General features: G+C 36.8%; 1 protein-coding gene across 2 annotated transcripts; it reads left to right on the top strand.

Annotated features, from left to right (window-relative positions):
• The first annotated feature begins 29 nt into the window (after positions 1–29).
• On the top strand, positions 30–13,351 carry dnajc5aa (DnaJ (Hsp40) homolog, subfamily C, member 5aa). Of its 2 annotated transcripts, XM_077224064.1 has the most exons (6): positions 185–318; positions 7,289–7,348; positions 7,891–8,022; positions 8,741–8,954; positions 9,688–9,859; positions 9,979–13,351. In XM_077224064.1, the coding sequence occupies exons 3-6, from the start codon at positions 7,913–7,915 to the stop codon at positions 10,089–10,091; spliced, it is 609 nt and encodes a 202-aa protein (XP_077080179.1). In that variant the 5' UTR covers positions 185–318; positions 7,289–7,348; positions 7,891–7,912; the 3' UTR covers positions 10,092–13,351. The 2 variants fall into 2 exon arrangements, with proteins under 2 accessions (XP_077080178.1, XP_077080179.1); XM_077224063.1 differs by lacking the exon at positions 7,289–7,348 and having other exon boundaries at positions 30–318.
• The last annotated feature ends 912 nt before the right edge of the window (positions 13,352–14,263 follow it).

Below are 14,263 nucleotides of genomic sequence, written 5' to 3'. Positions count from 1 at the left end.
TTATCTGTATGCATACGTAAACACACATTACATTAGGTAATATCAAGGTTACTGTTTTGACTTTTACGCCATACCCTCTCCATGACAGTGTAAGACCCCTTTCATCTAGTGAAACGGGACTATGAGTTCTAGAGGGGAAGATGGGCACCATGTGCATGACATTGTGATGATGTCACGGGTGGGCGGAGCCGAGCGAGATCTGCTGCTGCATCTTGTACACTTACGTGATCGCGCGGTTCCCGGGGATGCAACCACAGATTTAACATCGGTTTCTTTAACGTACTGAAATTAAATCACGACGCCGGGGCCGACGAAGCGGTAAGCGATGCATGCGTTTAAATGGCGTTACGCCTTAAGAAAAAACACATTTTGCCTGCTTCCTTGATTTACCAGTGGGCTTGGGTAGGCATTGGTCTTATGTGGTCTAACGGGAGCGCGAGCTAACAGGCCAGATAATATGGATGCTGGAGCGCAAAGCAAACAAATCACCGGGGCCCTTCCTGGTGATGAAGAAGCGGAGCAAGTCAGATTTACTGTAAATCATTTCCGTTTAAGTAATTGATTTCAGTAATCTATTAACACAGTAGATAGCAATCAGCATTTTGTAGAGAATAAAAATCATCTCATTGCCGATTGTTGCTTAGATTCACATCAGTAAATCGCCTCTCATCTCTATATTGGGAATGAATGAATCATATGTGTATTTTCTCTTGTTGACATCGTATTTGAATTGAGATTCCGTGACGCGGACAGTAGTGCGACATTTCTTTCACGCAGACCGAATAGCGCAGTTACGTGTGGATCTGTAAACGGCAGGAATGGGAATCGTGCTGCAATTCTGAACAGAAATGCAGTTCGCGTCGTATTTAAGATTGCCAAATGATCAAATAAATTCAGATTTTAACAGCCTTATTAAATCAGAACTAACTTGTAATTCCTTAAAAAGGTTTGTGCGACCATTTCAATGACGTTTCAAAGACTTTTGGATGCGGTCTAAATGCTGTAGAATAATTAGACCTATTAGAAAATTGTAAAAAATAAAATGGTAACATATATAATTAATTGATACATTTAATTATTATATAAAATACTACTTAACTACACATTTTCATCTGAACAAGCAGTTATAAGATTCAGATGTAAATTTCACGAGCCTTCAGTGTACAGAACACAGTAGGCTACCGGTTTTCTGTTTTCGGCATGAAATTAAACAAGTTACAATTGCGTGATGCAGGTATGACGTCACGTTGTAGGCCAACCTGCAGTTAGCATCACACTGTTTCTCTCAAGGAACACCCCAATACGACTTTACCATAGGCTTTTGGATTATTGCTAAAAACAAGCTCTGTGATCAACAAAAGTTTGATACTTGCACGTTTTGTCAATCAAAATAATTATCACAGATGAACACAACTTTTATGATTTTTGAAGCCTAAATGCTTTAGCCAGAAGTAAAAATCTAAAGGTAGGCTTTAAACTAACTACACCACGGTCCCAAGAATTCAACGTCACCACCACTAAGCTTCCAATAACTCTTTCATTTTTTATCAAAAAAACATTTTCCCAGAACGTTTGAGTTAGAATAGTTTATAAGAGCACAATTATGAGCATATTGAGGCTGTAAAAGCGGACTGAGTTTACCTTTTCGTCGTGATGACGTTTAATAAAAGTTTTAAAGTGTAGTCCCATTTTGCCACTTGTTAGCAACTGCTTTTTTTTTCAAGACACATAACAGCTTCAAAAAAATCACAAGTGGGGTAAGATTGATATATTTTATGTTGTAGAATAAAACATGAAAGTGTCTTGACTAAGCTTTTGTTCACCACAGCCCCTATTTCAGCCATTTAATCAAAACCCCATTCAAAAAAAAAACATTGACTTCAGGACAATGTGCTAAAAGTGCTAAAATGCTAAGACACTTTTGCGTTTTGGCCTACAAAGTGATATCATACCAGGACCACTCTATAGTCTTTACTACCCTATTGTTTCAAATAGCCCAATGAAACGGCTTCTCGAATGAGTGAAAATGTAGGGCGGCACTTGATTTTGTCCATTGGGAATTTATTGGATATTTGGACAGTTGTGGGTTTGCTATTGCTGTGATGTCATGTGAGTGACAGGTTGTCTTGATCAGAGAAGAGGTGTGATTACAAGTTGGAGAAGTTATTTTGATTAAAGATTATGAAGGCACATGAAAATGTGAAAAAAGAAAAAGACGACGTGCAAGGATAAACCACTATCCTACACCGTTGTTAGGAATCATGGCTGGGTCCTGCTGAAAGTTTCAGTGAACGATGCTAAATGCAGCCAGGGCCTTACTTCAGCTCCTGAATCCTCATGATGCTTCTGGAAAATGTGCATCCATGACACATAACTTTTGTAATTTTATCATAATTTGATCAGATGCTTATCATTAACATCTGTATTAAACACAACCTACAATGAGGATTGTATGAATATAATATACCTCATTTGCATACCGCTATATACTAGGCCTGTTCATTAGAAATCATTGCAGACTTTTCTCTTTGATTTCTAACTAATCTGATTTACAAAAGTGTGCCCAAATGTGTTCTTGTAAGAAGTCATCCCACTCGGGAGCTCTGAATGCTTGTCTCAATTTTTGGGGTCTGGCCGTGCTGAGTAAACTATCTGAGATACTACAGTCAGCTGAGGAAAGCTCAGTGTGCTCAAGATTGATTGGACACAAACCCAGGTCTCTCCAGACATGATGAGACCAGCAATCACATGGAGAGACCGATTAACACTTGCTTTATTCTCCCAACGGCATGAAACCATGTCAGTCTTTGTATTTCATGTGCTTTAGTTCACCATAGTAAGCCTGCAATCTATAGTCTTCACAAGAAAATATAAATTTGACTGATTCACAGGGCAACACTTATGAAAATCTGTCATCATTCTGCTGGGTTGTGAATATGACATCTGCTGGAAACTGAACCCTGTGGTATCAATTTCTCTTTCTCGGGACCAACACGAGAGAATCAGCTGACAGGAAAAGTGTGAGTCAGCTAGTGAATCATCATGAGTAATACTTCTGATCACTAGTAGAGAGGGCCAGTTATGTCAACATTACAGTAGTAAAGGTCAGGAATAGGATTAGTTCATAATCACTGTATTTGTGTGCAATTGAGCTAAAGATGTTTTTAGAAACATTTTTGTGATATTGTTCTTGTGTTATCTGTTCTTGTGTCAATAGCCTGAACATCATGCTACGACCGATAGACAGAAGAAGTGTAGAAGTTCTGACAAAAAATAGCAGCATGATGTTCTTTTGTTGTGTGGCTCCTGTTAAAACCTTTAATGCCGTCTTTAAAAGATCCAGCTGCTCTGTATTTTTCTCTAAGTTGAAGTATTGATTTGAAATCCATTTAAACTACTAATTATCTTGAGTGGTTTTAGTGTTGAAACCTCAAACTATGATCTGGAGAATATTGGAAATGTTCTCTCTGCAGGCTGTTCAGTTGATAATGTTTTTTCTGTCCTCTGAGGTTTTAAAGGCACGTTTATAACCAGTACATATTTAGCAACTCCAAGGGTTATTAAACAGACATCTGAGATTATGTTGGGTGGTTTTATCTAAACAACAAAACACTTGGAAGTGGGAAAAACTTTGGAAATATCATTGGAACATTATTATAATTAAATATTTTCTTCTCAAATCATAGATCTATCAAATTCAGTTGTAGTCTGGCATCTGTTTACCCAAATGTCTGTTATGAAAGAGAACCTCACTACAGTATATCTGGTCTCTTTGAGAGTATTCCAACTTTGTGATTATATTATAATCAACGTTACAGCAAATTCGTATTTTGCCAATTTACATGCACACATATCAAGCAAAATAATTTATACAGTTGCTATCAAAATTATTAAACCCTCACCCCCCCAGTGAGTCTAATAATTTACAAATGTCAGCTTTTCTAAAGATAGCGTTAGAAGAAAAAACATCTATAAATGTTTAGTGGCAAATTAAAAGTGATAATGTCAATTATATAATGAAGTGTCATTAATAAGTGACTTAAATTAATTTAAGTCACTGATTAGTATGGTATGGTACAAAATTGTTAAAACACAATTAAGCCTTTGGAAACTCTATAACACAACTGAATTAGCGTGTGCTTTTACACACGTATACATTTAGTCCATGCATGATGTGCTAAAGTTGAGTAGCAAAGATGACCAAGTCAAAAGAGCTCTCACAAAAGCTATAGAGAAGAAAAACACTAAAGGCTGACTTGAATTGCTAAAATTAAATTTGATAGACTTGTAGACTTCTGGAAGAATGTTTTTTGGAGTCATGTGACCAAACTGGGACTTTTTGGACCCATGGATCAGCGGTATGTCTGGTGAAAAAAGAACAGCATCTTCATGGTCAAACATGGAGGTGCTCCTGTCTTGTTATGGGGGTGCTTTGTTGTTGCAGGAAGTGGAAATCTTGACTGTATGAAAGACATTATGAATTCTTTGAAGTATCAAGCCATTTTGCAGAGATGGTGATGCCTTCAGTGCAAAGACTGAAGCTTGATGATCCATGAACTTTCCTGCAGGACAGCCATCCTAAAGTATACAACCAAATCTACTGAAATTTGGTCCGGGCATCAGTTGTAGAATGTTCTTGATTTGCCTGTACAGTCTTCAGATTTAAATTTCCATTGAAAATATTTGGTGGAATTTGAAGAAAGCAGTGGTAACGTGAAAACCAAAGATTTTATCAATGATCTGGAAGCTTTTTCTATCGAGGAATCGGCCAAGATTGCAGTAGAGAGGTGACAGAAGCTTCTTCTAAGCATTTACAGGCAGGCAGCATTTATTGGAGGTTGTAAAGACTAACTGTACGTTCACACCGCCGCCGGCGAGAGCGGCAAAATATGCTCTCGCCGCCCTGCTAACGACGCCATGCAAGATTCGTGGACGCTCTGACGTAGATCGAATGCTTGATCTTTTTTTAAACTTCATTTTAAGCGGCCGCAAGCAAATAAGCATATTGATCAGTATTTGTGCAGACTGGCCACACGTAGGGTAGGCCTATAAGTTAACCTAATAATATATTTTAAATGTGAAAGTAACTTTGAAAGTAAGAAAATTACAGATGGAAAGAGATTAACAATTATATTTACTTTGCAAACGAAATAAATAAATTCAATTTGTGTGGTGTGGCTTTTGTGTTCATTTTCAACTTTTTTTATTTATGTCCCTGTACGTAAACAGGGACAAGTCATATAACAATGGTAAACCCGCAAGAGAAATGATTAACTTCTCCTCCATTTTGCTTGGGAACTAATGTGGTCGGAACCAATGTTTATTGTCCTGCGTTCTCTGGAATCCTCTCAAACGGAGCACTTCCGTACTGATTCCGATTGGTTGCCGCCGAACCGCGTCATAGCGCATTACCATAAAGTTGACCTGATTTCAACTCTCCTCACCGCTCTCACCGTCCAATACTCGCCGCGTCGCCCTCGCCGGAGCTCACCGCCGGCTCTCATTGAAAATGAATGACTTCCGGCCACTTTGACGCTCTCGCCGGTGGCGGTGTGAACGCACAGTAAAAGATTCTGCACAAAATTTGACTTTTGGGGGTAGAATAATTTTGTACATTTTTGTGCCAATTTGATTTTTTTCATTTTTCGTCAGCGTTTCGAATCACTCAAATGTGTATTGATAAAATTTCTGATACATAAGAAAAAACAATCCTGGCAACTCAAGTAATTCGTTTTTAGAAAAATATAAAAAGCCTTTATTCTTTCATGGCTTAGATTTTAAAAACAGGTGACAAGCAACGGCACACCTACGCGTTACGGCCAATAAGCCTTCATCAGGGTGTCTTTGTGAAAAACGTTCAGATACTTTTTTAGAATTTTTTTTATAAAATTGTTCTCGGCTGCAAAATGTCTTGCGGGTCAAGGAGGTTGAAAAATTTTAATTGCAACTATATATATATACAGTGGGGAAAACAAATATTTGATACGCAGGTTTGATATGCAGGTTTTCCCACTTACAAAGCATGTAGAAGTCTGTAATTTTTATCTAGGATCTAGGTACTCATCAACTGTGAGTGACGAAATCTAAAACAAAAATTCAGAAAATCACAATGTATGATTTTTAAGTAATTAATTTGCGTTTTATTGCTTGACATAAGTATTTGATACATCAGAAAAGCAGACCTTAATATTTGGTACAGAAACCTTTGTTTGCAATTACAGAGATCATACGTTTCTTGTAGTTCTTGACCAGGTTTGCACACACTGCAGCAGGGATTTTGGCCCACTCCTCCATACAGACCTTCTCCAGATCCTTCAGGTTTCGGGGCTGTCGCTGGGCAATACGGACTTTCAGGCTCCCTCCAGGACTGGGCTGGGCTGGGCCACTCCAGGACCTTGAGATGTTTCTTACGGAGCCATTCCTTAGTTGCCCTGGCTGTGTGTTTGGAAGACCCAGCCACGACCCATCTTCAATGCTCTTACTGAGGGAAGGAGGTTGTTGGCCAAGATCTAGCGATACATGGCCCCATCCATCCTCCCCTCAATACGGTGCAGTGTCCTGTCCCCTTTGCAGAAAAGCATCCCCAAAGAATGATGTTTCTACCTCCATCCTTCACGTTTGGGGTGGTGTTCTTGGGGTTGTACTCATCCTTCTTCCTCCAAACACGGCGAGTGGAGTTTAGACCAAAAAGCTCTATTTTTGTCTCATCAGACCACATGACCTTCTCCCATTCCTCCTCTGGATCATCCAGATGGTCATTGGCAAACTTCAGACGGGCCTAGACATGTGCTAGCTTTAGCTAGTTCTGGGCTGATCCCTCATCTTCCTCATGATCATTGATGCCCCACGAGGTGAGATCTTGCATGGAGCCCCAGTCCTAGGGAGATTGACCGTCATCTTCTTCCATTTTCTAATGATTGCGCCAACTGTTGTTCCCTTCTCACCAAGCCGCTTGCCTATTGTCCTGTAGCCCATCCCAGCCTTGTGCAGGTCTACAGTTTTATCGCTAATGTCCTTACACAGCTCTCTGGTCTTGGCCATTGTGGAGAGGTTGGAGTCTGTTTGATTGAGAGTGTGGACAGGTGTCTTTTATACAGGTAACGGGTTCAAACAGTGCAGTTAATACAGGTAATGAGAGGAGAACAGGGCTTCTTAAAGAGAAACTAACAGATCTGTGAGAGCCGGAATTCTTACTGGTTGGTAGGTGATCAAATGAAATGTCATGCAATAAAATGCAAATGAATTACTTAAAAATCATACAATGTGATTTTCTGGATTTTTGTTTTAGATTCCGTCACTCACAGTTGATGAGCACCTACGATAAAAATTACAGACTTCTACATGCTATGTAAGTGGGAAAACCTGCAAAATCACCAGCGTATCAAATACTTGTTCTCCCCACTATACATTATTATATATACTTTCTGACATGTTGCCTGATGTGAAAAGGTGATATCTGTGTAGAAGAGTAGACATGTTAGTGGTTGAAGCAGCCTAATCTACTATCACTACTGTCATTTGACAACACCATCTTGTTTAAAGCAGAATTGCTCTCTAATACTAGGAACAAGGGACTTTTTGTAGTGAAGGGATGGTTTTGTATAGATATGCCATATGCGTAAATTACTCCCACTAGAATATGGATTGTATAATAAATAAAGGGAACTTAAGTAGGCCTAAATGTATGGTGACTGACTATAAAAAGCCTGACGGAGAGAGAGAGAGTGCAAAAAAAAAATATCAGTTGATGACCTAAGCAAATAATGAGGATCCATACTTTTTTTTTAATTCATGGCAATGATTATGATGAAGGTCTTTTGGAATCAGGTCAGTGTCCTTTTAAGAGTTTATATTATTATCATCCAGCGAAGTGTGTTTGTGTGTGTTCAGATTGTTGAGGACCTGATACACCATGGCTGACCAGCAGAGGCAGCGCACTCTCTCCACCTCTGGAGAATCACTCTATCATGTTCTGGGTGTCGACAAAGTGGCCACTGTCGATGACATCAAGAAGTCATACAGGTGAGTGTGAGAAACTCCGGCCCATCCTCAGCATCCCCCTTCTGTTCTGCTTTATCTCACTTTTACTGGCCGTGGTTTTCATCATTTCATCGGCTAAATGCAGCACACAGCAATGTGGAACCCTGCAGCTCAATAAAACTAAGTGCATTCAGGGACTGTTTCCCATGCACAGTTTTAGCTTACTCTAGGACTATACAAAAATAATGGATCTCATTATGAAGTGCTTTTTAAAGAGATATCACAGTGTGAGATTTTCATGGTACATTAACCTATACTAGAAATATCACAGCATTGCTATCACTGTATTGTGCAGCAATGATATTTCATGATTCTCAATACCAATTTATAACACAGAAAAATATAACATTATGATTAACTACTGTTTATTAAAAAGTTAACTATTAACTTTATTTCTACTTAGTAAACATTGCTTCACTAATAAGGGACAAAGAAATAAATTAAGTTGTTCTCATTTATTATTATTTTTAAACTTTATTATTAATTAATAGTTTTTTTAAATAGATGTTGAATTTATGTTTGTTGAATGTTGATGTTGAAATTAAGTTTTATTTATGTTAAAAAAAATTAATGTCAGGTCTGTTGAGCTTCATTCAAGTCTGTTATATTGATACAAATAAAATATATATTTTTTCCATTATGTCCAAATACCAAAATCTGAATGCATTTAATGTAGTTTATTTTTTTTAATCTTTTAAAGAAAACTGGCATTGAAATATCACCCTGACAAGAATCCTGATAACCCTGAGGCATCTGATAAGTTTAAAGAGATAAACAATGCCCACGCCATCCTTAACGACCCAACAAAGAGAAACATCTACGACAAGTATGGCTCTCTGGGACTTTATGTGGCTGAACAGTTTGGAGAAGAGAATGTCAACACTTACTTTGTTCTGTCCAGCTGGTGGGCCAAGGTAAGACTTTCAGTAAAAACATAATGACATCATCAGCAGTGCAGTATATAAACAGACATACAACACAACCCTTCAACAGTTTGGGGTCAGTTAGATTTTTCTAATGTTTTTGAAAGAAGTCTCTTATGCTCACTAAGGGCTGGTTCACACAGAACACGTTTTTGCTGTTAAAAACACAAGATGCAGGTCAGTGGAACGGAAAAAAGCGCAAGGTCTAGAGATGCTTTTTTTTTTTAACTTGAGTGCTGTGTTTTTTGAATGCTGTGTCATGTGCGAGACGCTGCAAAAGACGCGAGCGCAGCGGTAAAAGACGTCCGTCTAGCGCGTTTACATTGAAAAACAATGGAAAAGTGGCGCAGTGGAATGGAAAAACGCATTCTGTGTGAACATTCTCTGTAAGGATGCATTCATTTTATATAAAATACTGTACAAACATTATTTATAATGTAAAACACGATTAAAATTGAAAATAGCTGTCATTATAGTATATTTTAAAATGTAATTTATTCCTGTAATGACAGCTTATTTAGTCAGCATTCTTCTATGAATAAAAAGTTAAACAGAACAGCATTTATTTGAAACAGAAATATTTTCCAACATTATAACTGTCTTTACTGTCGCTTTTAAACAATTTAATGCATCCTTGCTAAATAAAAGTATCAAATTCTTTCAGAAAAGAATGGTAGTGCAATTCACTCTAATTTATTGTGTTGCTCTCTGTCTCCCCCTACAGGCTCTGTTTATTTTCTGCGGCCTTGCTACAGGCTGCTACTTCTGCTGTTGCCTGTGCTGTTGTTGTAACTGTTGCTGTGGGAAGTGTAAACCACGGCCACCTGAAGGACAGGAACAGGAGTTCTATGTCTCGCCTGAGGACTTAGAGGCCCAACTGCAGTCCGATGAGAGAGGTTAGGTTTGTTCATGTGTGTTATACTCCCGTAACATGCAGCATGTGAACAGCTATTCCTGTTGTCCTGAAGACTCTTTGTGTTTAAACTATTTTTTCCCTTTTGAAATGTTTCCACAGAGGCAGGTGGAGGTGAGCCTATTGTGATGCAGCCCTCGTCTGCCACAGAAACCACCCAGCTAACGTCCGACGGTTACCATTCTACTTACCACACTGACACCGGCTTCAACTAAAAGCCTCACCCTCATCACCTCCACCCCGTGGCTTGTCTCTCGCCACTCTGTGCCATCTAGCCGAGGGGAAAAAATTAATGGAAAGAATCCTTCAACTTCAACTAAAAAAGCCTGTTTTTCGAGAGGGAGGAAAGCCAGCGATGGAGCTGAATTCTTTAGCCTATCCTGTCCCTTATTCACGCACCACTTCCATCACCCACCCAATAGTGGCACACATCCGCCTCACCGTACCGTAACTTAAAAAAAAAAAACGAGCTTAAGTAAAAAAGATAAAAAAGATCCTGTCGTTTACCCTGATCTCTTTGTTGCCTTTGACCTCCGATCTTGCCTTCCACTCGTTCCCTCGCTCCTCCAGCCAGATTTGCTCGTCGTCCTGTGGCATGCACTGTTCCTTGACTTTGTTAAATGAATTTTTCGCAGTTTTTGGGTATATTTATTGACATGAAATGTTTGTTCCCAATTATAAGTACTTGAGTGTGGTTTAAAGTTGACTCCGTGAACTTGCCATAGGTGTTCGAAGACTAGTGCGGCTGCACTGAGAAAACAGAAGGAATATATTTCACTCTTAAAATCTCGAATATTCTCGTCGCATACCTCTCCAATCCTCCTGGTTTACCCAGAGTTTGAATCTTTCGTGTCCCTGTTGGCCATTTTATCTGCTTTGTGTCATGAAATGGAGTTCAATTTTGAAGTTAACGACATTCTACATTAATTGGGTTCTTTGGATTGCTTCACTGTTTTTTTTTTCGTTTCATTACAGCTATACATTTTTGAGAGAGAGATAGAGATACAAATGATGCAATTGATAACATGCCATTCCTTCTTAGTATTTAGCTCATCTACATCTGGGTGTTTGTGTTTCTGTGTTGTTCTGTGGACTATTTGCAACAAGCTGAGCCAAAATTAGGACTCTTCTCTATATGTGGAATGGATTTAACTGTCATCTCTGTGTAGTTTGTAGGTTGTTCATTGATGTGGGCACTCAGCTTTGGTCTTAGTGTTAAGCTCAATTTGGCCCAGTTGTGTCTCTTTTCTCTCGTCAAAAGGGAATCGCGAACACAAACTGACATAAACTCCCGTAGTGTCATATCTTGAGTGTGTACGTAAGGTGGAAACTAAAACCGATGACATTTTTGTATAGATATACAATCTACACACATCACGTGTATGTACAATATATGTATATTTTGGGCATTTTTATATTTTAGTTGTTGGCGCATATAGTTAAGATAACTATTGTTTTTGTCTGTGGTTCTGGCCTCTTGTGGTCACTTGAGACTCCCTATGCCAAGATATATATTGTATATTGTGCCAACTTTTTGCAGTCATTAATTTCTGAGCGGTTTCTTTGTTTCTCAGATTATTTATTGAAGTGGCAAAACTATTTTTAACACTACTAGCATCTGGATACATGCTTAAAGTTCAATCTCAAAGCTTGAAAGTGCAATTCATATATTTGACATAAATAATATAAAGCCTGCTTTTAGGACATTTCTCTAATGCGTCCAGATTTAGAACAGTAATGAAAATTATTTTTTCTGGGCATTTTTAAATACATTAGCATAAGTAATTAGAGGTGGTAAAAGAATAAATATGTATTTTTTTATAATTGTCATGAAAATAATACTTAAAATCTTAATTGTCTTAAAAACAGGCTTTTTTCTTTGTGCAAAATGTATCTTATTTTGGACCTGGCAAATTCTTCCTCTTTCTGAGGGCAGAGTCCACAATAAAGCAAATGCAAATTTTTTTTTTTTTTTTTTTTTTGCAGTTACATTTTTCTTTCATTTCGTGAAGTTGAATAGATTTAACAAACTTGCAGTCTTAAGCCTGTAATACACTACACGACTTAAAATCGGTACAGATTTTAAAACACTAGACATCATACACTTGCCGACTTTGTTCCTCATGAAATCAAACTTTGAAGCTAAAAAATCGAAGACTGTGACCATCATACACTACATGATTTTCTGTGAAATCTGTCAACTCAAATCTTCGGACTGACCCTGAATTTCGGCAACTAGCGTCAGCAACATGTCCAGGACTGTAACAATCTGGGCAAAAGTCGTGTAGTGTATTCCAGCCTTTAGATGACTTGAAGATGAATTGAGCTGCTAAGGTTTGATACTTATAAACACTTTAGCGTTTATTTTATAGATTCCCCTTTGAGCAGTCTCATAGATGTGGCATTAATTATTAATTAAACTAAACCATTAAACTATGTTTGTGTCATATAGCCTAGTTTTGTGATAGGATTTTGAACCTGCATTGTGTTGCTCTTGGTTACGTTTACTCTTTGTATTTTCAGTAAAATTGTGAATTAGATGGTGTGTGGCCATGTCACCAACAGCTGAAAGGCTTGAGACAGTATATCTGAAAGTGCTTTAATAACCTCCTTATACCAAACCTGATTTTCTGAATTTGCAATTTCAAACCCTAAGATGACCATCGATGCCATATTAACTCGTGCTTTTTATCAAACGTCCCTCACTGCCTGCTTACATGGGCAGGTTTGAGTTGTGTTTGTCATCTGTCTGTTCTCATTTTTCCTTATCAGCTCTAACTTGAACCTAATACATATGTCACCAGCCATATTTATTCACATTTTCTAGTTATTCTTCAAAGGCCAATTATTTTTCATTGAATTGTTTACATTTCGTTATTAAGTACAATGGTATCTTCAATCACTTTCTGCTCTCTTTCTCCTCTCTCTCTTACTCTGTTTCCAATTCCCTTGTTCCAATGCTCTAGATGGTTTTTAATGGATGTTAGCCTCAGTGGTCTTTTTTCCTGTGCATTTATCTGTATCAGAACTACACTTATAAACAGTATGGCTTATTCATTAAAATGTTTCATTTTAAGTTGAATGAACCTTGCTTAAAGGAGAAAAAAAATAAAACATACTGGAGTAAAATTGTCAAGAAAATGTTGCATATTATGTCTTCAGAAACAAGAGAAAATATTTAGTGTAATAATAGTGAATTGGTAATTTTATGCATTTTTAAATCATGCATTTTTAAATTTTATTTATGATCTTTTTTTGTCATGTTTATAATGAATTGTCCTTGTTTCAAATGGTATGTTAAATGAATTTGACTCTAAAACTATGCTACTCATAGTTCTACAGTGAAGGTCTCTTGTACATGCACCGAATTATTAAAAATAATAATAGTAGACCTTTATGTTGTAGCATGGTTATTGTATGACTAAAAGATAAAAACATTTATTTGCTGGTGTAAAATAAATGTTTATGAACATTTGATGTGACTGAGATTAGTCTTCTTAAAATAAAAATAACAAAATGTAAAAAAAAAAAGTGACACGAAAAAAAAAAATGTAAATAAAATGGACAGCGAGTTAAATGAGAATTACCCCATCCTCTTTATGTAGGCTATATACAAATAAAATGCTTAAAAAAGAAAGTTTTATAAAGAAAATGATAGAAAAGAAAGAAGATAATATTTAAACTTTGTTTTTATTTATTAATGTTAAAAAAATAGATTAATTTTTAAACCTTTAATGCATTACTTAATACTATGATTGGGGTTGTGCATTGCTACATTTATGAATAAATATGCTATAATACATTATTAATATAATACAAATATACTATATATATATATATATATATATATATATATATATATAAACAATATATTGTATAGAGTGACAGTACTAGCAGCCAAATCAAATTTTCAAAAAGTACCTGAAAAGTTTTTTTTAATTTTTTTATTCATGTAGCCTACATATTGAACAATAACAGAAAGGCAGTCATAACCGAGAGATTAACAAACAAGGACTGAGATTACAATCAAATGTCCCATCACATTATACACAACAATTGTGAAAAAGTGAGTTAAGACAAAGAAGAAATAAATAATAAAAAGAAAAGAAAAGTAGGGGAGTGGCCTATGAGTTTTTATTTATTTATTTATTTTACTATAAAACCAAAGTATTCTAATAAAGAGTACAAATACATTGCTTTGGGAATTTTTTATCCCTCTCAGTGTCTCCAAATATATTAGAAATGCCACCTTAAAAAACAATAATAGTGAGGGAATTTGGAAAAAATACATTTGTGTATGTACAATTCAATTTCAGTAAAAGCAACAGATTATTTATTACATATGATACCTTTTTATCCTTAATTAACAAACCGAATTTAACAATTT

Source organism: Siphateles boraxobius, unplaced genomic scaffold, assembly GCF_051911475.1.
Source record: "Siphateles boraxobius isolate OS27281-9 unplaced genomic scaffold, OSU_SipBor_1 9, whole genome shotgun sequence".
NCBI classification, from domain to species: Eukaryota; Metazoa; Chordata; class Actinopteri; order Cypriniformes; family Leuciscidae; genus Siphateles; species Siphateles boraxobius.
The sequence above is the reverse complement of the archived record's forward strand: the minus strand, read 5'-3'. Positions and strand labels throughout refer to the sequence as shown.